Source organism: Nelumbo nucifera, chromosome 6 (genome assembly GCF_055504915.1).
Source record: "Nelumbo nucifera cultivar China Antique chromosome 6, China Antique-T2T, whole genome shotgun sequence".
NCBI classification, from domain to species: domain Eukaryota; kingdom Viridiplantae; phylum Streptophyta; class Magnoliopsida; order Proteales; family Nelumbonaceae; genus Nelumbo; species Nelumbo nucifera.
Genome location: NC_142654.1, coordinates 21,242,754 through 21,267,790, shown reverse-complemented (window position 1 = coordinate 21,267,790; position 25,037 = coordinate 21,242,754). Strand labels below are relative to the sequence as shown.

The 25,037-nt window shown below is 37.0% G+C and overlaps 4 protein-coding genes across 4 annotated transcripts; 1 reads left to right on the top strand and 3 right to left on the bottom strand.

Moving 5' to 3' along the window:
* Nucleotides 1-1,617: 1,617 nt before the first annotated feature.
* Nucleotides 1,618-3,328, bottom strand: LOC104608447 (uncharacterized). The gene has a single exon (XM_019199608.2). It carries the CDS (start codon nt 3,194-3,196, stop codon nt 1,787-1,789), a length of 1,410 nt encoding a protein of 469 aa, XP_019055153.1. The 5' UTR covers nt 3,197-3,328; the 3' UTR covers nt 1,618-1,786.
* A 3,637-nt stretch (nt 3,329-6,965) lies between these two features.
* Nucleotides 6,966-9,313, bottom strand: LOC104608448 (protein SRG1-like). Its single transcript, XM_010274447.3, has 4 exons — nt 8,977-9,313; nt 8,380-8,627; nt 7,979-8,303; nt 6,966-7,476 (listed from the first exon to the last, which is right to left on the bottom strand). The coding sequence occupies exons 1-4, from the start codon at nt 9,232-9,234 to the stop codon at nt 7,210-7,212; spliced, it is 1,098 nt and encodes a 365-aa protein (XP_010272749.3). The 5' UTR covers nt 9,235-9,313; the 3' UTR covers nt 6,966-7,209.
* A 6,335-nt stretch (nt 9,314-15,648) lies between these two features.
* Nucleotides 15,649-22,346, top strand: LOC104608392 (eukaryotic translation initiation factor 4E-2-like). The gene is made up of 6 exons (XM_010274360.3): nt 15,649-16,162; nt 17,265-17,430; nt 17,515-17,640; nt 21,754-21,819; nt 21,919-22,014; nt 22,132-22,346. Exons 1-5 carry the CDS (start codon nt 15,873-15,875, stop codon nt 21,967-21,969), a joined length of 699 nt encoding a protein of 232 aa, XP_010272662.1. The 5' UTR covers nt 15,649-15,872; the 3' UTR covers nt 21,970-22,014; nt 22,132-22,346.
* A 1,007-nt stretch (nt 22,347-23,353) lies between these two features.
* On the bottom strand, nt 23,354-25,020 carry LOC104608393 (RING/FYVE/PHD zinc finger superfamily protein). The gene is made up of 2 exons (XM_010274362.3): nt 23,815-25,020; nt 23,354-23,699 (listed from the first exon to the last, which is right to left on the bottom strand). The coding sequence occupies exons 1-2, from the start codon at nt 24,829-24,831 to the stop codon at nt 23,646-23,648; spliced, it is 1,071 nt and encodes a 356-aa protein (XP_010272664.1). The 5' UTR covers nt 24,832-25,020; the 3' UTR covers nt 23,354-23,645.
* Between the last annotated feature and the right edge of the window lie 17 nt (nt 25,021-25,037).

The window sequence follows — 25,037 nt, the reverse complement described above, 5'->3', positions numbered from 1 at the left end:
TATATATATATTATATTATATATCAAATACACATATATGTATTGAGCCGGCTCGCATGCCTCACGAGCCGAGCTCTAATAGGCTTGAGCTCGGTTGAAACCGAGCCGAGTCAAGCCGAGCTTTTCACGAATCGAGCTCGAACAACTCGTGAAAAGCTCGGTTCGTTGCCACCCCTACAGCCAGCCTACTTGCAAGACTCCTCTCTCCTAAATTCACCCACGAGATCGACCACCACTCACCTACGAGATCCATCCACAATCCCCTTTTGTGATACTCTCTTTGTGTGATTGTAGAATGATGGGCTGATTTATCCTGGCTCATTATTTTTTTGGGATTGAACAAAACTTCAAGCCCATGGGTTTGGGCTTAGGCTTTCTCAAATAAGCCCGAGCTGAACCCAAGCTCGGCCAAATATCATTACATATAATAAAAACATACCATTAATTATATATAATAAATATATATATAATGTATTAAATTATTATCAAATTAATATAATTTCAGTTTATTAAATTATACTATAAATAAGACATTTTATATGCAGACAGCCAGCCGAGATTGGCTTCCATCAGGGCAAAACCTGTGCCCACACCGTTCTAACAATCTTTCCCAACCTTGCATTGGGAATATCTCCCTATGAAATAAAGCATATAAGTACAGAGATATTCTCAATACAAGGCAGTAAAGACTGCTCGAACAGACTTTGCCCTGACTGAAGCCGAAATCCCTATAAGCTATATTTGGTGAAAAATCCAGAGAACAAAATCCATTGTTAGTGAGTCATTTGACGGAATTTCGATTAAATGAATATGATGGCTGTGTAAGCTGAATTAGTTTAGTTGAATCTTCACCTAACCATCCCAAACAAACCCTGAACGATGGTGTATTTGGGATTCCCAGGTTTTCCACCAAACATAGTTTCTAAAGGTTTGGGCTATCTATGTGGGGCTCATCTAATAAAACTAGAAGGCACTATGTGAAAACCCTCCAAAACAGGCAGGTTAGTTAATGCCCAAGTTTCCAGGCCCAGGTCCAGAGAAAGCCTAAAAAAATTAAAAATTGAAGTCCAATCCATACAAATGCTTCCATTGGACATGAACTGGTCCAGGTTCAAAGCAGCAGAACCAGTTTAGCAGAATCTTCACCTTAACCCTCCCAAACAGGCCCTTAACAATAGTGCATTTGGGCTTCCCAATTTTTTCACCAATGTAGCTTTAATAGCTTCTAGGCTATCTGTGTGGGGCCCGACTCGCAAAGTCAGAGATCGCTTTGTGAAAGCCCTCCCAATGGGTAGTTAGCTGACGCCCAAGTTTCCAAGCCCCTGTCCAGAAGGGGCCTAAAAATCGAAGCCCAACCCAGCCCATGTAAATGCTTCCATTGGACATGACTGATCCAGGTTTAGATTGGGCTTGCCCAAGTCAGCCCTAATTTCAATTTTGAAATCTTTCTCTCCTGTAAAAAAATTCAACCTCACATGACGTCCCCCTTATTCAATCACAATTCACAACCCTCCTTCCAGTTCCAGCTCCAGCTCCAGAGAGAGAGAGAGAGAGAGAGTACTGAGTGACAGAGTGAGAAAGTCAAGCTGAGTAATCCAGGAGATGGATGAGGCTAACGCATTCATCACTTGGTCAGTAGCTAGAAAATTTTTTAATAAAGTAAGAAATTCCTTGAAGAGAATTCGTTATCGTCATTAGTGCTGCTAGCTATTACAAGTGGAACAGTAGACGATTAGAACTTGTGAGTTAGTACTGATTAGTGAACTTTGCATGCGGGAAGTGGAGGTTCACACAGACAGTCGTCCTAAAAACGCCTTGGCAGAGAACCTCGTCGCCGGAATCTTACAGCATAGATGGTTGTAAGCGACGTTCAGCTTCTTCAACCCTGAAATGCTACTGGGTAGCTTACCATATATCAGATTTCGAGATAAATCCAAGTATTTTAGAGTTTTCATTTTGGGGAGTTTCAAATTCTCCATATTGAACCTCAACTGATTCCTTGCAGCCCAAAAGCCGACCAAGTAATCCGTGCTGTTCAGCAACCGAACTGGGCTGCCAGAGATTTCGTTGTCAGAAAGATCAATGTAGTCGTAGAAATAAGTCTCATATGGCTTCCAATCGTCTAGCTTGAACTTGAGACCACACCTTGCGAGCTTGAGCGAGTAAATGATCGGAGACGAAGTGACCCACTTCGGTATTTGGCCTAGATGAAAATGATTGTAGGAGAGATCGAGTGACTCTATTCCTCTTACGTCCATTGCCGGAAAAGGGTCAACGAGATCATTGTGGGAGAAGTCGAGGTTGAAGATCTTGGTCAGATTGCGGAAGCTCTTCGGTACTATGCCAGAGAAACCATTCCAAGAAAGGTTGAGCGTGTCCAGTGCTTTGAAATTTCCCAGAAAATCTGGGATATTTCCACTGAGATTGTTGCGATCCAGCAGTAGAAACGCAAGTCGGGGTGCAAGAGCAGATATCGACGGCGGGATCTCACCGGAAAGTCCGTTGTTGGACAGGCTCAGGAAATAAAGATCGAAGAAAGACGAGAAGGCATCTGGGATTTTCCCATGAAAGAGATTCTGTTCAAGGTTCAGCACAGACAAGTTCTTGAGATGCCTGATTCCGTCTGGGATCTCGCCGGTGAAATAGTTACTGCCGAGGCTGAGATAAGTCAACTGGGTGAGTTTGGATATAGAACTTGGTATCGGACCAGAGAATGCATTCTTCGCGAAACTCGGACCTTGGAGTCTAGAAAGTCGGCCGATTTTCGACGGTAGTCGACCATGAAGATCACAGTTCTCGATATAGAAGAACTGGAGTCTGGGGAGCTTGAAAACCAGTTCCGGAAACGTGCCGGTGATGTTTTGGAGGTCCTTAAAGTAAATCGTCTGTAAGTATCTGACCTTCGACAGCGCCGGCGAGATCGTGCCAGTCAAATAAATCTTCGGGTCACCGCCACCGAAAAGTATTATATCGGTAACCCGATTTCCGCCCTGGCATTCTATGCCACCCCATGTACAGCAATCGGTACCAGCTTCCCACGAATTGAGCATCCCCGACGGGTCATCCGTTATGCCCGACTTGAAACCCAGTAACCCGGCTTCATCGTCGGCGTGGCATTTTGCAGCGTTGCCACGTAAGCATTGGAGCAAGAACAGGGAGAAGACAATCAGAACCACGGAAGAGCAGGAGAATGCCATTCTCTTTTACGAACTGAGAAATGAGAACTGAGAACGCGTATCCATAAATTGAGGAAAAAGTCAAGAGTTGCTGACGTGGCGTTATTAAATGTCTATATTTTCCTTGGGAATTTGATATATTTACGATAGTGGCTTTGATCCTGTGGGTGGAAATTGAGATGGAAACGCCGTTGACCATTTGACTCTTTTTAAACAATTTTTTTGACCGAGATGCCCTACTAAGGCGCCACGTGTCTAATTAAGGAAGATCAAGACCCACACTTAAATGGCCCCTTTTTCGAAAATGAATCATCCCAATTATATATTTGTTTTATATAACCTTAGAGTCCTATCCTACTGTGGCGAAGCCCCACTATCACCCTATTTCCACTTCAAATGGAAATGGACCAAAGTATTTAGGTTTCTAGGGTTTCTAACCCACGTGTATGCAATTTACGTTATTGATGGAGCCTCTCCACATGACATAAAGATCAAATCAGTCCCCTACAAGTTCCCGGCCACTGTGTATTGCGAATATCTCCGGATGATGATATCATTATTTTTGGTATTGTCATCAGAACATGTTTTTAATACATGGCAGGGATGTGTTGTGGGGGCAATCTTGTGGGAGGCTGATTTGAATTCCATGACATGTAAGCTAATTTAGGTCTTCATTTTTCTTTATATTGTGTTGTAAATAGTATTTTACCCATACTCATGATTAGATATCATTCACATAGAGTGATGGGATCTGCTCCTCACAAATGGGCGCCTCACAGGCACATCCACCATGCATTGGGATGTGCGTGTGAGGCGCCTCGTGGTAGTTTTTCAAAACAGTCAAAATTTTTCCCATTTTTGCATACTAATTATGTGTAAATATATCTTAAACCCCAATTATCAATTATTATTTAGTAATTTAATGCAAAATAAATATTGTATGCATTTTTTATAGTTCGAAATACATAGAATAAGTACTTCAATAATTATGAACCAAATAAATAAAAGGGTAAAAGACTTAACCCCCCCCCCCCCTAATGTTTCTCCTAAATACTTATAACTCCCTTGTAATTTGTGATAGGACGTAAACCTCTCATGTGAAATATGTCATTAGACAAAGAATACCCCTCTCTTAAGTATCTTCGACATCCCATTTGACATGACATCATATTTGACTTATATTTTCTCGAAAATCCACTTTTTCCCTTTAAGAAACTATAAAAATCAAATTAAACAAAAAACCTGGAAAATAAAACTTCTCAATGCCGCGAGGCAGTGCTGTATTGAGTAACATCACTATTGGGTTTGAGACGAATCAGTGGCAGAAAGATTAAAGGGACCAGCCTTCAAGGACAATGAAACCTAAACTCAACACTTCATGTTTGAATGGATAACACCATTAGAGAGGGAAAGGACTCTTTTGAAAAATGTTGATAATTAATATTTGATTTGATTCCCTTGGAGCTTGGCCTACTTAGAAATGGGGGGTTGCACAATGTCTCCCTATTTGTTCATTTGGGGCAATTTATAGACGAAAGATCAAAGAGTTTTTTTAGACGGAGTAGTTTCGGAGGTTCCCTTTGAAAATTTGAAACACATTGAAGGACAAAAGTGTCTTTTTAGTGATTCTATCAAATATAACAATAGGGGAGGTATAAGTATTTGTAGGAAAAATTAGGGAAAATCAATTTTCTTTTTGTTTCTTAGTTCCGTTTGGAAAGAGTGTAAATGCAAATATGCAAAGTGCATTCCGATCCATACAAATGCAAAGTTGGTTTAGTTTTGCATTGATAAATTTGTTTTCTTTTCAAACGATTTTTGGTTGTAATGGTTGCAAACATGAATCCCGAGATTAAAATATACCTTTTTTAACATTAATCAACTTTGAGTGCAAATGTTTACATCTTTTTCTATGTAAATGCATTAATGCCAAATACTAGCAAAACTGTACCAGAGTGCATAAATACACTTAACCGACATTTGCATTCTTCCCAAACGGAGCCTTAATGTTTTAGGAGAGTTCAATGCAAAACAGCCAATCAAGTTCTTACTTTCTCTTAGATATCTCAAGTGAGATTTTTTTTCTAATTATTCTAAATATAGCATCCCAAGTTTGTTGTTTTTCTCATTTCTTTTCCTAATGGATTTATTTTCTTTTCATTGATTTTTTGCATAGATCAAATTAATTAAGTTGTTCTCTTTGTTCTAAATTATTGAATGACCATAAATTTAATAACTAATTATATGGATGATTCTTCATATGTTTCTTTTCTTCTAAATTGGTTATATGAATTATTTTAGAAATTTGCACTTTGAAACATTAAATATAAAATATTTATAATTGTTAGTTGATTAGTTATTATTTTATTTTATGCTTAAATACTGAAACTTATTGATTATAAACTTTTATTTTATGGATATTTAAGAGAGGGGTATTCTTTGTCTAATGATTATAAACTTGGTATATTATATGGTACTTTAATCAATTTATAAATTTTAAGCTTTGAGTCTTACGCCTTGCAATGCCTCGAGGCTTATGCCTCACTTTTTTGAGCCATTACGTATTGACTATGCCTTTAGCCTTTTAAAACCTTATTGATAAACAAGAGTTTAGGTTTGTTGATCACAATAGATTGCTAGTCACATTAGCCACACATCAGGAATATTAGTGGTAATTTACATCACCCATTTTCCCAATGTGTGGCTTGGTGAACATGGCCAGCAATGTGTTGTGACTAACAGATCCCAACTCAGCAAGTAGGGATGGCAATTTCCACCCTAACGAACAGATACCCAGCCTTGTCATTGTGTTTTTTATTTTTATTTTTATTTTTCTTTTGCAAATTGGATTTTAGGTCATGGACAAGCTTTGTGATTTCACAATCTGTACATGCATGGGTAGGGTAGGGTAGGGTAGGATAGGGTATTAGGCAAAACTTGAACCACGACCTGCATTTATAGTTACTAAAATACCCCTAACGCTTATAATTAAATTGTTGTTCTAAGACATATGAACTTTATGTATTACGTGTTGAGTTCAATAATGTTTTGAATCTCATGTGAAGGCTGGGTGATGTGTTTTCTACATGTTTCAATTAAACAACTGGAAATTTGATGTTTGCTCTTATTGCTTTGCTTGTTTATTGCTTATATATAAAAAGAAGTAATAAGAAATTAGATGTGAGGAGAATTTAGATTATGAAAATTTGGTTTTAAGGAAAGTACAAGTTCAGAGGTTTAGGGAAGTGGAAAGGATCTAAAATTTACAAATCTTTCCCTGAACCCCTTATACCTATTCGCAAAGTAAGTAACAATATTTGGGAGACTGCTGACTTTAACTCGGGTTGCTCAGCTGAAGCGCAATGGACCTAATTGAGCTGGAACTTCAGTGCTTGGGTTGGGCTTAAAGGTTCACAATGGATGGCTAAAATTCTGTTTAAAGCCATCTGCCCAACGGACGTAATGAGTAATATTGAGCCCCTCTGGGGCCTTACAGAGAGATTTTCAATAGAAGTAAGCATTCATTCTAACATTGTATCTCTTTGGTTTATGGTCCTCTAAGTTAGAGAATAAAAACCTATTCACAGACTGTTAAAGAATAAATACCTATATATTCATGTATCCTTAAGATGGTATTAGAGCTTATTTGATTAATTAAGTGGTCTAGCGTTTGATCATTGCCACCCAATCAATTCCTCTGATTGAATTCAACTATTTTGAAAATCTTCAGATTTTAACCAAAGTAAAGAATCTCTAAGCTTTCACCTTAGCTAGATTTGGAGACAGACAATAACCATTTAAAGAGATTTTATTCTACGACTAGAGTTCAAGCTTAAAGCTTACAAAGATTGGTTGCTGCAGATTCCAGAAAACCATAACAAACATCCAACTACAAATGCCATAAGCCACTCCAGCTTGCCATGGAAATTAAACCACAAAAGAGATTATGAGTTTCCTACCACAGTCATGATTCCCATTTATTACTTCTTTTACTTTATCTTTCTAGTGATCGATCTTCATATTTGACAGGAAATTCAAGCATCGTTGTCTTTGCCATTGTGAGTTCTCATAAGCTCAAGGTTTGATTTTCCATCGAGTTGTCGAGAAAAGAAGCGTTTGAAATATTCCTTGACTGCAATTCTGCTGAATAATGCTGGTGCATTTGGGCCGATTAGGCTTGCTGCAGGACCTATCTCTCCATCAAGTTTTGGGCCGTGGAATGTGGCGATTGTGAGCCTCTCTTTCACTGAGTTCACTGTTGCCCGATGCAAAATGCTGCGATATGCCCCATTTGTTGCAATCTGTCACAAGCTAACAGAATTAGTAGAACCAAATCTGGTGATGGCACATACTACTAAACCTGAAGGCAATTGCCAGTGCCCACTATAGAGTTTGTATAGCAGAAGGTTTGTCCCATTTTGAGAAGTATGCCAGGGGTCAAAACTCAAAACTCAAAACAATGTTGATAGACTCAAAATCATTCCAGATGGAGTGCAAATTCAGGCGTACTTTTGTTCTGGGTTTTACAATTTTTTTCCAAGTAATTAAAATAAAACCTGAAGCATTGTAAAACTTGAAACAAAAGTGAACCAGAATTTGCACTATTTTCATTGCACTCCCATGCACCTGTACTAGTGCAAGCCAAAAAAATCTGCGCGCCATGCTCATTTCAATGGTGTTGGTTTTTTTTTTTTTTCAGGAAGGAAGCATCAGAAAAATGGGTTTGAGCCACCTTAATTAACCAGATAATAATTTTCAAATTCTCTTGTTTTAACCTTGATTAAGCTTGTTTCCGGTTGTTACCTCCAAACAGTCTGCAATATTGACTATGAAAGCATTCGGAAGGGGTTTAACTGGAATCCATGTCCCTTGTTTGTTGATCTCGAGGCCATCCGTTTCATTTACTTGAAGGAGAAGAGTTAGGCCCCCGGCATCTGAATGGGGTGTAAGACCAATGGCTAGCTCTGGTTGAGGACATTGAGGATAGAAATTAATTCTAATTCCTTGCATCCCATCCTCAAAGAACTCATTCATCTCCTCGCCCTTCATCTTCAGAGATTTAGTCATTTGCAGTAAGATATTCATGGCAAGCTTATTCATCTCCAACGTGTAAGCATTCAAGGTCTCTCTGCACAGATATGTACTTTGATTATTCATTAATATTATACGCAAACACAATCAACAGAGAGAGAGAGAGAGATGACCTGAAAGGTAGAGGGAGCTTAGGAAACAGGTGGGGCTTCCTTAGATGGGTAGGGAGGCTTATTATGAAAAATTGGTCTGCCCAATCAAGTTTCTGATCCTCTGATACCACGAAGCCCTGCCCAAATCCCTCCATATCGCCTGGTTTCTGCCAAAGTTTCTTCTTCTCTTCCATGGGGAGATTGAAGAATTCATGGATCTTTGACTTTAACTTTTCCAATAATGAGGAGCTTACTCCATGGTTTACAAACTGAAAAAAAATTGCATCCTTGATTCATTATGCTCAAAACAAACTAAATTCTTGAGAATTATAAAATACATCTTTATATTTTATATAATATAATATACTATATATATTTATAAAATATAAAAAATATTTATTTCGAGCTTTCAAGATGAATTCAAGTTCATCAAATATTTAATCAAATCGAGCTTGAACCTAATAGTATTTTATTCAAATTGAACCAAAACAACGTAATGAGCCTTTGCAATTGGTTTTTCACAAAAAAAAAAAAATCGTAGTTACTTCTCTGCAAGCTTGCAAAAGTTTCTAACCCACCAAAAAGGAAAGTTAATAAAAATTATATGAATCTATTTACCTGAAAGAAACCCCAATCTCTGCAAGCAGTATCTAACCTGGCCAATTCGGAGTCCATGGATTCAGCAGAAAATAAGGCTTGCATGTCGATAACAGGGAGGTCCTGGACGATGGGAGCTGAAGTGGAAGTAGGGTTGCTTGGAGGCTCTTGGCCTGGATGGACGTACCTGGGTGGGAGTGTGTTCATGGGATCTTTGGCTAACTCCTGGACGCTAGGTACCAGGAGGGAGCTTCCCAGTACTGGTGGTTGTTCTTCCATGGATTAATTATTTGCAGATAGATGGGTGAAATAGAGCTGGCTGTTCCTACTGCTACTTTGATTCCTGTTATTTGAACTCATGAAGAAATGAGAAGAGAACCTAGCTTATTTATACTCATTTCTACCAAATAAAATATTATTATCACGGATTATTAGATGTAGAGTAGTCTTCACAAGTGTAGGAAAAAAAATGTGTAATAGATGATGCTCGGAATGTGATGATAACATAAATAGTAGAATTTATATGGGTTTTGGTTCAACCGAGATGGATCCGTTAAACCTGACAATATCACGCCACAGGACTACAGGAGTGTGTAGAGATTTGTACTCTGAAGCACGAATTAATCTGTTAGCATTATTAGCATTGGCTTGAGATGGGGTGGTTCGGTTGGGTGAACCTGAAACTGGCCTAGATCTTGGGTAAATGGGTGCCGATCCAACCGGCCTCCCAATTGCCACCCAACTGATGAGCTAGCTATCCATTCTATAACCTGAGCCCAGATATTAGCTCAATGGTTTGTGGGTCGTGGAAAAAGAATCGAAAAAGAATCGTGGTTTGCTCAAAGGGTATTCTGAATTTGGCTAGGGATCGATCTCCATGTTTGTCTGTTTTTGTTGGGTGATTGGTGTAAGGGTGCCAGTTGGATAGGATTTAATTTGGTCCAATCTGATATGTTGAATTCATTACTGATGGTTCATGTCTAATTCAATCCGATAAATACTTTAGACCATTTTGGACTAGTCCAAAATAATGTTTAGACGGTACAATATGTTTAAATTGGTTTTGATTTAGATTGGTTTCAACCCAAACCTGTTCCATTGATACATATTCTTATCTCCTATCAATCAATCAGATATTAGTTCAATTCAACTAAATCCAATGTAAATTGATTACAGATAGATAGGTCCAATCCAATCTAATAAATATTTTGGACTATTAAGTCTGAACTGATCCAATTTAATATGTTTTATTGGTCCTCTAATTTAATTGGATGGGATCCAACCCAATATCAGCCCATTAACACCCCTAAAATTGGGTATGGGAAGAAAGCAAAAAGAGTCTGGATTTGCCCATCACAAAGCGCACCTCATACCTAACTAATAGCACTTGCAACCACATATTTGAAATATCTCCCATACTTATTTAATGTCAATCATCAATCATAGAGATAGTGGCAATGGAGAGCTGCAATGTGCTGTGAAATTGGTGTAACGCACGCTCTATGAGAAAGAAATCTGAATTCAAAGCAAAGCCTCTCATCTCATACTGTTGTGTCATTGTGAGGCTGTGTAATCAATAATAACATCCCGACATGAGGTATTATGATTGGTTACACAGTTAATCCAAATTCGTTCAACTTCAACCTTCCTGGCCGTGTTCCATGTTGGCTGAGGGTAATCGGGTACGGGTGGCAATTTACATCTCATTAATCTACCCAATCCATTCACTTGTAACTCATTTCATTGGGTTATTAATGGGTTGAGTGAGGTTACTTAAAAGGTGCCCTTCAAATTAAATATCCAACTATAAGCACAAAATCTTGTATTTGTACTGTATATATTTGTATTTATACTCCTTTTGAACTGAGCCATAGGTGCATATCAATCCATATGTATTGGTTTTCAGGTCAACTATAATAATAAAAGGAATTAGCTTATTTCAATTATTTGAGACTGGTGATGTGATTTGTCAAATTATCAAACAAAAAAAAAATACACAAAGTTATATGCAATTTTGTGTATAGAGAGTTCTAAAGGAATTGTACAAGCCCTTTTAGATGGGCTTCAAGCATGGAGGATAACATATTCACTCATATCTTCGGCTGAAATTTTATTAACTATAATGGGGATAATAAGGATCAAACACTAAATCACTTGGTCAAACAAATTCTGATATCATCTAAAGGAACAGTTCAACTTAACAACTTAAATTGTTAGATAATATCCCTGAATAAATTTTTATTCTTTAACAAAAGTATCTATCAATATCCTTATATACACACAAATATATATAATTGGAGATCAAAATTGATGATGATGATGATAATGATGATGATAGAAGCTACACAAACGCAATAAGAGATAGCCCATTCAGTAAACCCATAAGCCCATAACCCTCCCACCCGTGAACTCTGACTCCCTAAGCCAATAGATCTTAACAAAGAACACGGGTGCTAGTTTGCATTGGGTTTAACATCACACACTTCATCCAAGGTTCAAAATAATGCATTTGGCATACCAGTGCTGATTTGCGTTGGGGTTCTTCCCAAGAACATCATTGCTTGCATTGGGTTTCACACATGAATTGGAAAAAAACATCAAAATGACGTTTGTTTTTTCTTTCTTTTTTGTTTATTTATTTATTTTTTTGAATCACAAAGGTTTTTAAAAAGAACATACTATTTGCTTTGGGTTTAGCACATAAGACTGTGTTTGGTTGCAATGCTAATAAATCTGTATTGATCGAAAACTTTGAGAGTTGCAAATGATTTGGGTGCAAATTCTGATTTATTTTTGTTTCGAGTGTTACCTTATTTTATTTAATTACAGTACAAATGAAGTAAAATAAGACCTGAAACAGATTGAAGTAAAACCAAACCAAAAATTACACTAAAATTTGCATTCTTTTAATTTGCACTTCTATGTATGTGTACTAGTGCAAATACAATTGCACTGCAACCAAATACAGCTTAAAGAGCATTGGAAATTTGGAATAAACATCAAAATGACGTGTTGAATCATGATGGCTTTAACAAGAACACGTTTGCATTGGGTTTCTTATGGATTCATGCATGAAAAATTAGTAGAAGTAATGCCAAGATATTCAATTAAGCTTATGTGAGGGGCATCCACAATCCAGCCAAATGAAGTTTATGTTAAAATAATATGTGTGAAAGGAGTTAAAATCAGCCGCCCCACAATGTCCTACAGTACATCATCGCCATGCATTGAGAACATTTCCTGATGATGATATTAAAAATGATGATGTTATCATAGGGAGATGTGATGTGGAACATTGCATGAGCTTGATTTGGTCTCGTGTGAGAGGGGATATTCATTTCTAAAGAAAACATAATAAAAAGTTAAGTGTGCTCTCTCTCTCTCTCTCTCTTTATTTATCTATCTATCTATCTATCTATCTATCTATATATATTTATTTATTTATGGCTGAAGTTGTAGTGTTGTTGGACGGTTGGACTATTAGATAAGAACCGTGGTGAGCCGGAACTTGAACAAGTAATTGATACTTTCAGCTAAAAGTAGGTGAGTTGTGAACCCTACACCCTACTGACTACGTGATCAATGACCCATTGATTAATGTATTAATGGTTCAGACTTTCAGAGTCGGTCAGAGTCAGGAGTGGAAGAAGAACGAGAAACTAAGACATCCTCTATCGCCATAGCAATCACCACAAAGAATTATTTTGTCTGTTAAGTCTCATCAACTCTCATAGGAACTTGTACGTTTTCATTTGTTGCTATAGTGTTAATTATGAACTAGCGGGGATCCGTGCGATGCATGGAAAAACGAAATGCAATTTTTGACAAAATATTGTAATTTATTTAGGCTCATATTATTTGATAATCTGAAGTAATTATCATCCTAAGTTCTAATAATTTCTGATAATTTCTATTATATAATAAATTATGAAAGTTCTTGGTAAATATAAAATTTTATGGAAATTAGTGGTTATTTTTGGCTAATTTCTGGTAATTTCTACTATACTAATTTATGAGAATTCTTGGTCAATATATACTTATTTTTTATACTTATTATATGATAGTTTATTGGTCAATTAGTGGAAATTAGTTCTATTATATAATTTCTACTAATTTCTGGTAATTTCTATTATATAATAATTTCTTGGTAAATATATACTAATGTATTATATTTGTTATATGATAGTTTATTGGTAAATTCTAGTAATTTATCGATTTTATGGAATTTAGTGGCTATTTTTTGACATTTCTACTAATTTATGATGATTTTTGGCAAATTATATTAATGTATTTAGGATTATATTATTTGATAATTTCAAGTAATTATCATCCTAAAGTCTACTAATTTGTGATAATTTCTTTTGATTTATTTTTAGTAATTTTTAAAAATATCGGTAATTTATGTTTAATAATGGTAATTTCTTTATAATTTTTATAATTATTTGGCAATTGTTATTGTTACATTATTTGACAATTTTAAGTATAGCAATTATCAAATTTCAAAAAAAAAAATCAAATAACAATATTTTTAACTTACAATTTGTAACAATCTTTAAATCACAATATTTTTAACTTACGTATCGTGCTAATGTCTTCCTTATATGCCCCTATAGGGGTTGTATTAGGTCAGCCACTGGTTTAGAACATTGAAGGAATTCATTAAGCTAAATGCAAATAGCATTTTTAACTGACATTATGTAACAATCTTCAAAGCACAAAACTCAAAAATTTAAACCAAAGAGATTCATCAATAAGCAAAAAGACAAACATTATTTATGCTGATTTTTGTTAACATTATTTATTAAATATTTAATTATTAATAGCATTTATCAATAATAGTAAGTAATTATAATATTTTATTAAATAATCAGTAATGATAGTTTTAATAGTATTATTTAGTTATTTTTAATATAACAGTAATTATTAAATTTATGAATAGGATTTACTAACAATGTTCATTAAATTAATAATTACCAAAATTAAATTTAATTAACAGTATTTATCAGTAATAGTCAATAATTAAAATATTTTATTAAACAATCAATAACAATACTTTTTATAGTATTTTTAATTATTTTTAATATAACAATAATTACTAAATTTATTAATAGTATTTATTAATAACAATATTTATAATCTTAATTTAAAGTAAAATTAAAGTAAATATCTATTTATTAGCAATATTTATAATAACAGTAATTATTAATTATAATCACTAATCTTATAATTAATTATTTATAATAACAATATTTATAATACTGATGGGGCGGTTGGTAATATGTAAATTACTGCTGCCATTTGGCGGTTGGTAATATATATATATATATATATATATATATATATATATATATATATATATATATATATATTAAAAGATCACAAGAGTTATTGTTTTTTATTTTTTTCTTCTTTTTAAGAAAAAATTCATTAGGCTATGTTTGTTCGCAGTGTAAATATGGACTAGTATAAATAAATATTCAGGTTCGACCCTCTAAATCAGTGATTCATTAACCAAATCAATGATTTTTGGCCAAAAACAATTTTAGATGAAACGGAACCGATAAAATCACCGATTTCTGGTTTTTCAGTTTCGGTTTATGGTTGAAGAGAATGAAGATTGACAGATTCGGTGGAGATGCTTGGGGAGGTTCAATCATCTATTCCTCCAATTTCCTAGTCGAATAGATCCCAACGTGATTTGGTTTCTAATTTTCGGTATTAAGAATCCAACCCAGCCATGAGTTCATCAAAGTCGCATAGCTCTTTTCTAAGAAATTACATATTGCATTAGAGGGAAAAAAAAAAATAAAAGATAAACAGAAACAAAAGCTAGTGCAGGGTACAGATAGATAAGAATGGCAATGGGACGGGGTCAGGTTTTGCCGGCTCCGTCTCCAACCCCGAACTCAAATGCCCCGGCCCAAATCTCAATGAGGTTAGAAATCTTAACCCCATTCCTATTTCCGCAGGAAACAAGGATTCTCAAATTTGCCCATCCCAGTTTGATCATCCTTACTTGTATACTATTTTAAAACCTTCAATGAATTATTTTATATTATGTAGTATAATATAGTATAATATAATATAATACATATTAATCGTTATATATATATATTATGATATAATATAATAAGGGTGAATTTGAGGCCAAGGCCGGAACAGGATAGACAAATACCATTCCTGCCCCATTTCCCATTCCTAGAGTTTTAGGTTTTCCCGAACCCTAATCAATAGTCAAAAAAACCACCCCAATTGAGGCAGGGCCCATGGGGACGGGTCAAATTGCCATCTCTACAGAATAGAATTAAAGATCGCCCCACATTGATGGTGAAAAATCTGGAGAGCCCAAAATAGACTGTGGATCAGTCATTTTTCAAGGGCTGTCTGCTTCAAACTCTTTGACTAGCTTATCTGGATTCCGGAGCACTTTAAAAGCTGCTGAATCTTCAGCTCAGTCCTCCAAAACGGGCTCTAAGATCACCAATACATTTTTGAAGGGCTGTCCGCCAAGGTAGCAATGCAGTACTTGGTTTGAGTAGCGAACCGGTTTGTGCAGCCTGAGGAATGATGGTCTGGGCTAAGATCCCCAGAATGTTCCAACTTTTATTCAGACCGGCCCAAAGGAGTCCAGACCAATAGTGAAGGCTTTCTTTCTAGTTTCTATCTCTCCTGTGGTAGCCAAACAGGATCCTAAAGACTTGTAGAAATTACAGAAGGTCAGCTCCGACCCGGACGAGATTTATCCTGAATCCAGACATCCCAGTGTTAGTCCAATCCAAATAACAGAAGAGAGGGTTTCGGGCCTCTTCATTTTGTCTCACTTTTGATTGAAAAGAGGACTTGCAGAGGACTAACAGAGACTTCGAGGAACCAACACCAACGAATAGCTGAAAAGATCAGGACAGAAGAAGAAGAAGATGGCAGAGGAAGGAGAAAGCGTCAAAGCGGGAGTTGGGGCGAAAGCAACAGAGGAGGACATTGATGGGGTCATTGGTGGTGGCAGTGGTGAAGAACCCGAGGAAGGAGAAATTGTAGGGGACGATTCAGCTTCTGTGAAGTCGTCGACTACTTCCTTGCAGCAACCTCACCCGTTGGAGTACTCATGGACTTTCTGGTTTGACAATCCTTCGTTCAAATCCAAGCAAGTAACTTGGGGTGCCTCCATTCGCCCCATCCACACCTTCACCACTGTCGAGGAGTTCTGGGGGTACTCCTCAACCTTTGCATCTTTCTTGGTTTGTTTCTTTGGTTGCTTCGTTTTTCTTCATTTTCTTTTCTGGAATTCTGGTTTTTTTCGTCACAAGAAAATGTCAAAACCCCTTCATGATCCGAAAGAAAAAAAAAGAAAAGAACTTTGCTTATGGATTTGGATGTAGCAATTGTAAGATTTGATCCTACTCGCAGATTTAAGATTTCTTATTATCCAGTTTTGGTTAAAAATGGTTCATTTCCTTTCTTCTCCTTAGTCTAGCTGAAGCTGTTGTTGAAACCCATATTTCGTTTCCTATTCATATCCGACGTATATGGATTAGTTCTTCCTTGTTTTCCTCTTCTTTCAAGATTTGTCGCATCCTTACCAGCTTTTTTAAGATGCATCTAGTTTTATGTGATGATTTTGCAACTGGGGTTTGAAAAAAAGTGGCATTTTTCAGTATGGAATTATTTATGAATCCATGTGCTGAGATTTTACCCAATTTGGCATATTCATCTTCCCTGAATTTCTATCTTATTTTATTGAATGGGGGAAAGCTATGATGATAACGTTCTGAGATCTTGTTTAACTCATTGATTTGCAAAATGAGATCTGTTGTAAGGAGTGTAGTTTCCAAGTAATATACAAGGCAGTGGGTTACAACTTCTCTGACCGATAATTCATGATTTGGTTTCATTTAGATTTTTCTAATTTACTGTAGGTCTGAATAAAGCATAGCTCTGGAACTAGCCTATATCTTTCTTCATTATTTTTGAAAGTACCAAGCTCTTCTTTAGTTGATTATATCATATGAATGTCGTCTTAGTGATGATATCTATTCTATATTCGAAAGTTTTCTATTATTTTAGATTACATTTTTTCCATAAATTGCACTTGTTTCTACTGTTTATGTGCACTGTCATTTTAACTGTTAATCATATTTGGTTTTTATGGCATAATGCGACAAAATTACTATAGGCCATTAGAACCATCTTTCATAATGGTGCTGTTTCTTGATTTTAATGATCTTTCTTTTACTTCTGTTATGCCACTATTTTTTTTCCACTTTTGTTTGTAACTAAGGAAAATTTGTGACAAACATCTATTCTGCATTCAGTCTATACAATAATATACTTCATCCAAGCAAATTAGTTGTGGGAGCAGACTTCTATTGTTTCAAGTACAAAATTGAGCCAAAGTGGGAGGACCCTGTTTGTGCTAATGGAGGGAAATGGACCATAAGCTCTCCTAGAGGAAGGGCTGATACTTGGTGGTTATATACAGTATGTGTCTGGTCCCAATAGAATTACAATTACTACCAAACACTATATATGATGGCTAATAATTTTTGGAACCAATTTCTCTAGTTGCTGACAATGATTGGAGAACAATTTGAGCATGGTGAGGAAATTTGTGGAGCAGTTATTAATGTTCGAGGAAAGCAAGAGAAGATATCCCTATGGACCAAGAATGCTTCAAATGAAACCGCTCAGGTAACCACCCTTATCCAACCAAAAGCAAATGAATTGTTGTTTTCTTTTTCAGCTTCCTCTTATACATATTTGGTCCATATTGTGGGTTTTTTTTCAATTTATAATCTTATCTTTTTTTTTTTTGTTCTGGTTGACAAAACCTTGTTTTCCAAGATTATTTGGACTCCATCCTGGTAGGTTGACAACTCATATCAACCTTGTCGTGTGTTGATTTATGTGAATATGGTAGAAAATTTCTCTTTTTATGTACAATTTTGATGACAATATAATGGTAAGTACAGTCTTGGGCCAACAAGTGTAAGGTCTTTATCCTGTCCACCTCTCCCAACCATGGTTTTAAAACACTTAAGAGTTAAAGCCTTGAGGTGTACACCTTGAGGCAAGCCACACAGATTTTGCTTCAAGGCTTAAGCCTCATAACTTTAATTTTAGGCTTAGGCCCTTGTCAAAAAGAGGCATATGCCTCAAGGCATAAGTTGTAAGCTTTAAAAATCAATTAAGTGACATTTATCAAAAAAAAACAATTAAGTGATTTAATACAAAGATATATTTTATGAATTTTATAGTTTAAATATATGGGAGGGTCACTTTGGTAATTATGGCCCAAATAAAGAAGAGTAAAAATGAAAAGCTTATAGGGAAAATTGAGTTTTTAGATCTCTTAGGGTTTGAGGAGTTCAACCAAGTACACAACAAGGGCCAGGAAGAACCTTCATAAGTCTCACTTGATCCTTGGTCAAATCAAGTGACACCTTTTTTCCTTTTTTTTCCTATACTTTTGGGCAAACAAAAATCTAGCATCCCGGGTTTGTTATTTTGCTCATTTCTATTCCTAATGGATTTCTTTTCGTTTTATTTATTATTCTATTTTTGCAAATATCAAATCAACTAAGTTCCATCCTTTCGTTAAAACTGTTGGGTGATCAGAATTCTAGTATCAATTATATGGATGATTCATTAGATGGTTCCATTGGTGAAAACAATTTTGGTGATATGATAGAGAATTTTTTATAAACTAAAACATTATGATTGGTCATTTGAACAGTTTGAGAATTTTGGATTTTATAACTTAAAATCTGAAAGATTTCTGGTCGTTAGTTAATTAGTCATTATTTTGTTGAACACTAAAAGCCTAGAACTTATTGCTTATAGACTTCTATTTTATGAATGCACCTTTATTTAACTTAGAGGCCTACACCTTGCTATGCCCTGAGGCCTGTGCCTCACCTTTTTGGGTGACTATGCCTCAACTGCACCTTTAGCCTTTTAAAACGTTGCCCCCAACACCCTAAATATTTGGGGCCATCAGTGGGTAATGGTGTTCTTTGATGTAAAACATAGTTTTCAAGGTGCCGCGGTGAGGCCTAGTTGCTTAGCCTAGGCGACTAGGCCTGGGCTCCTAGGCATAGCCTAGGCAAGGGATTTTTTTAAATAAAAATCATTGATCCTAGGGTGGTTTTCGAGGTTCCAAAGCAATTATTTAGTAGTGATCATCTTTCATTAATAATTATCTATAACTTTCTCAAAAAAAGTACAAAATTCATATTAAAGTATTCACGAGAAGCAAGAGAAGACAGAAAAGAAAATTGAGACCAAAGGATGAAAGAGTAGACCTAGGGAAGACCAGAGGAAGAGACTGTTGGCAAAGAAAAAGTATGATTCTTTAGTATACCAAGAAGAGGCTATGTGGCAGCAAAAATCAAGAAATACTTGGTTGAAGCTTGGTGATAATAATACTGCTTTTTTTTCATAAAATAGCCAATGCAAGAAGAAGGTCAACTCCATAAAGAAACTGCGGGTCATAGTTTTCAAGGCGCCAAGGTGAGGCTAGGTGACAGGGGGGCGCCTTGTCGCCTAGGCAATGGTTTTTTTTAAGTGAAAAATACATATTCTAGGTAGTTCCCTAGGTTCCATAACCATCTTTCCTTAATAACTATCTATAATAAACTTCATGTTTATGTCTAGAAAATCAATACAGCAGTTAGAAATGTGTTGATTAGACAAAACTTTAAGTTTTTCCATACTTATTGGTTCAAATTCTGAAGTCTTTGAGGGTTCAATACAATAGTTAGCAATGTTTGTGTTGATTAAACCCTAACAAATAAGAAAATAATAAAAAGAAATTAGTTTATATACACAAAAAATGAATATTTTTGTTTAATAATGTCTATTTTATAATTATAATCTCAAAAAAGTAACAATATAAAAGTATTTTATAAGACAGTATACAAAACTGCTAGGCGACTGGGCGAGGCAAGCCTCCAAGGGCGCCTTGTCGCCTTGGTGTCGCCTTGACAACTATGCTGCGGCCTGCGGGTTGATGGGATGCTGGTGGAAGATGGGAAAGAGATTGTGAATTCCATTGTGAACATCTACAGGCAGTTGTACAAGGACCCTTGCAGGTTCAGCCTAAGCTAGATGGCCTTAACTTTGATATGCTGACAGAGCAACAGGCAGCTGAGTTAGAAAAACCCTTTACAGAGGAGGTCAAGAAAGCTTTAGATGAGGTCATGAGATGGAGGGGGAGAAGGCCCCTGGCCTGGATGGTTCACCATTTTGTTTTACAAGAAGCTTTGGGGATTAATTAAGCTGGACCTGCTTACTGTCTTGGAGAAGTTCCACAAGTCAGCAACTCTAGGGAGAAGTCTGAATGCATCTTTCATTTCCTTGCTTCCCAAAAAAAAAGTGGTGCAGCTGAATTGAAGGATTTTTTACCTGTCAGCTTAATTGGTAGCACAGTTGTCAAGGTGTCTAGGCGATTCTAGGCAACATTGGGGCACCTAGTCATGGGCGCCTAGTTGTTATAAGTCAAGCCATTTGGGTGAGGCACCTTGTCACCTAGGTGGCACCTTTACAACTATGATTGGTAGTGTCTAAAAGATCTTGTTCAAGGTTTTATAGCTACAAGGCTATGGGTGGTGATGGATTATCTCATTTCTGTTTATCAAGTGGCTTTTGTCCATGATAAACATATTCACGATTGAGTCCTAATTTCCAATGAAATCATTGATTCAAGGAGTAGGAAGTGTGGTTTGGTTTGTAAAATAAATTTAGAGAAGGCACATCTGGTCATGTGAATTGAGCCTTTCTAGACTATATGTTGGTAAGGATGCACTTCAGGTCTAAATGGAGGAATTGGATGAAAGTGTGCACTACCACACCAAGCCTTTCAATTATGATTAATGGATCAGCAGACGGGCAATTCAAAATCTCAAGAGTATTAAGACAAAGAGACCCTTTGTCTCCGTTACTTTTCTTATTGTTATTGGAAGGCCTTAGCAGGATGGCAGACAAAGCCTCGGAATCAGGGTGTCTAGAAGGCTTTGAGGCCAGCAACAAAGGTTTGACAGTGTCTCTGACTCTCTGTTGCAATTCACAGATGACATTCTCTTCTTCTGCGATGCCAATGCTGAGTAGGTCCGAATTTAAAATTTTTACTATTTTGGTTTGAGGCAGTTTTGGGGCTGAAGGTCAACCTCTCTAAGATTGAAATGATGGCAACAGGGTAAGTATCAAATGTGCAGGAATTGGCTGATGTGTTGGGTTGTAAGGTGGGAAGTCTCCCTTAATATCTTTGTCTACCACTTGGAGCAAAATGCAGTTCAAAATCTATTTGGGACCCAGTCCTTGAAAAGAGAGACTTGAAGCTGGCTTCTTGGAAGGCTCGTTATCTCTCCAAATGAAGCAAGCTGGCCTCTTGGAAGGCTCTAAATATTGCTTATTAAAGAAATATGATAGTTGCACTTTGTCTGTTAGCATATTGTTAATTTTCTGTTGAATCAATTCATTGAGGGGCACCATTGAAAGGGTTGGGAATGGCATTCCTTGAGGAACTGAAGATGTGTCATAAGCCAACTTTCTAGCAATTTATTGGATCAACTCTTGAGTGTGTGATTTTCTAAATGGCAATTTAAACTGTAGCAAGCTTCAAAAAAACATCAATTATTTATGTACTCCAACTTTTTAGAAGTGTTCCATTCAAGAGGTGGGTCCACAAGTGAATAGGTTCCCACTGTGAAAGGTGAAGATACATGTTTGTCCATATTTGGGAGGGGGGGATATTTTGAATGCTTCCCCTAATTTTAAATAGAAAACCTACTTTCTTGTTTGCAGGTGAGCATTGGGAAGCAGTGGAAGGAATTTCTTGATTACAATGACTCCATTGGCTTCATATTTCATGTAATGTTGAATTCTCAACTTTTATGAGTTCATTATCAGCATTTATGTGACTCTATTCATCATTAGGCTGTGGTTGCTTGTTCTGCTCCATAATTTCAGGATGATGCAAAGAAGTTTGACAGACTTGCGAAAAATCGCTATTCTGTGTGAAGCTCAAATCCTCTTACACTGACAAACACCAAATTGAAACAGAAGGTGAGTTTATTTAGTAATTAAATGGGTTGATATTTTGTAGCTGCAATAGGTCTCCTGGGATTTTGTTAGACGAAACCGTTAGATTTGCTTGCTAAATTAACTGCTTTTCTATTGCAGGTATTTCCATTATCACAGATAGAAAAATGGCAGGCCTTTCAATTGGACAATGGTTGCAAGATAAATGACCTTGTATAATTGTTAGAACTTTGAAGTCATTTCTTTTGTAGTGAAAAAGATTATCAGTAAGCCATGAGTATGTTGTATAATATGGGAATGCATCTTTGAAGTTTTGCCTTAAATGATGAAAGTTTGCTGCATTTTATTTATGCAAATTACTTGTTATGGTTTGCTTTCTCAAGGGGAAACTAGCTTGCAAAAGCATGTATCCCATGGCATTACCAAAGCCATGCTTACAGTCTCTTCTGATTTGAAGTTGGAAATTCATGCTAAGCCAGGATACCCCCTATAAACTAATGCTTTCTGTTTGAAGCCTTTGCATCCAAGATATAGGTTGTCCATCTTTCTAGCAACTCTACTTGCAGATTCTTATTGCCAGTTCGCATTTACCACAATGAGCAATGGCCTAATGATAAACGGAGATGTTACCATTTTAGAATCATCAGGTGTTTTGAATTGAAAACAAATGGAGGGTACTGGGCATCACATGTTTCTCAATGTTTTTACCAAGAAACTTGAAGCCTGGGAACACTCTGTCCTCAATTCTTTTTCTAATTTTCTGACTTCCAGTTGGTGCTTGATTTAAACATCATACTCGTCTTGAGGGTAATCTTTTATTCATTTTGTAGGCATACTTCGCAGTAATGTAACTGTTGAATCCTTCGTCCATGGTTTCTCTTCCATTATAATTAACAACGATGGCCTCGTGCTAAGCTACAATTCATATCTAATCAGAATACACACTTGGTGCTGTTTTTGGTTTGATGAAAACCAAGGGAGAAACAGAGAGAGTTCTAGGAATGCCACCAACTTTCTATTTCTCTCATTTTACTACCAGCCTTGATTCACGTCATGGAGAAAACATACTGCGACTGCGAGCTGTTTAAAGTTCAAACCAGACACTCGTTAACCAATTGTAGTTTGCATTTGGTTTATTTGGAGGGAAAATTACTATGGTTCTTAACAAGTTAACAGAGCTAGAGAGGCAGAGAGGATCCAAGAGTGGAAACATCACATTTCCTGCTTTGAATGAATTCTTGTTTGCTTGCAAAATATAAAAAGAATTAATCCAGAAGCAGACTTCGACGAGCTATTAGGCCAGATGAATGGAAAATTGGGGAGTAAAAGCCAGTGGATCTTATTGAAATTTAAGTCGCTTAAATGCTTTGAACCCATTTTAACAAATGTTAATTCTTGAATGTAAACAAGGATCAAATCTGGAAAAAAAAACAATACTTGAACATCATAACAATTCACAACCTTAAATACCCACTATTATTAGTAGTGAGAGTTTTGTTACAATCATCCAGAACAAGATCAAAACAAATTGTTAAACCAAATGGCCGCAGTTAGTAACTCTACGGAAGCTATGTTGCAGAGATGCAGAATTGTCTAAACCAACAACACTGGCAGCTACAACCTATGAAACAGATTGCATGCCCACATAAAAAATTCTACTTTTTATGCTCCTGCCTGGCTACAATTTTGAACTTCCCAGTCTGTTGTTGCTGCAGAACAGAGAGGAGATAATGAAATGGTATTAGTTCACTTTATCGTTTGTTCAATGTCAAATAGGAAGAAAGAAAATCTTGATATGAGATACCAACAAGAAGAGGTTGTTACCTTCTTCCAAAGAGCAGTGTGGGCCTTGCAGAATCCAGCGACAATGGCCCCAGTAGTTCTGGCCTCTTTGTATTCAATGCAGAGGTCCTCCTTCAAGCCACAGCTTACATGGAAGGCCAACGAGCACTTGGGCTCAGAGCACTCAATCGCACATCCGGTTGCTGAGTTGCAGATGTAACAGACCTCTTCCCATCTTCTGCGAGGAACCCGGGAACAATCGATGCCCTCTCTTCCTTTTGGATCCCTGAAGAAGACCTCCGGCACGAGCAGTGCACACAAGATATGACCCCATTGTCCATCTCTGGTGGGCTTGACAGCCCCTCCCTTGACTGGACAGAGGCAGCAACAAAAGTCATCATTGGCTTTAACCTTACGAGAACGCGAAGAAGCTTGGCATCTGGCACAGAACCAGTCGCCTTCTGGGATACCCCGGATGAGGGGATCGCCGTAGCAGGTAGCATGGACCATAACGTCGCAGCCATCGCATAGGACGATAGGATCTGATGGATCTCCGTCGGTGCTCTGGCAGACGTCACAGACGATCCCATCATCATCATCAACTTCTTTGCTTTCATCTTTCCCTGCTTCAGGCTCCGATGCTTCCCCTTCACTACACTGGGATAACGGGATGCTCTCATCTGTACCATATTGAGTCCCCTCATTCGGCTCTTGGTTTTCCTCATTGGCTTGTTTTTCTTCAGAGTCGATACCAGTTTTGCTGGGGGAGTTCATCTGTTTCTTCAACTTGGGAGATTTTTCAGGAGATGGTTCGTACTCAACGTTGAGATCGAAAGACGAAATGGGTTTCTGTGGGGTGAGGAGAACGGGTTGCAGAGCGCAGACCCTCTTCTTGGCGGGCAAGCAATAGGTGGTGCTGGTGGTGGGATTTGGAGGAGGGTCCCATGACTCCTTCCTTTTCTTGGCTGGAAGGTGGAAGGAACTCGGGCTTTCGTCTTCCTGTTGTTGCAGAAGCTTGAATCTCTTCAGTGGAGGCAGGTCATGGAAGCAGTTCCCCATTTCCGTAGCTTGAGCGAGAGAGAGAGAGAGAGAGAGAGAGATGTGAGACTGGAAAAGAAGTTGGGAAAGATTTGGGAGAAGTTTGAAAGAAACAGTGGGAAGTTTTGAAGAAAACCCGGGAATAATCGAAAAAAAGAACCGCAGAGTTTTCGTTTGAATTTGGCGGCAACGTTCAAAAGATGAAACCGGGCGAAATGGAAACCATA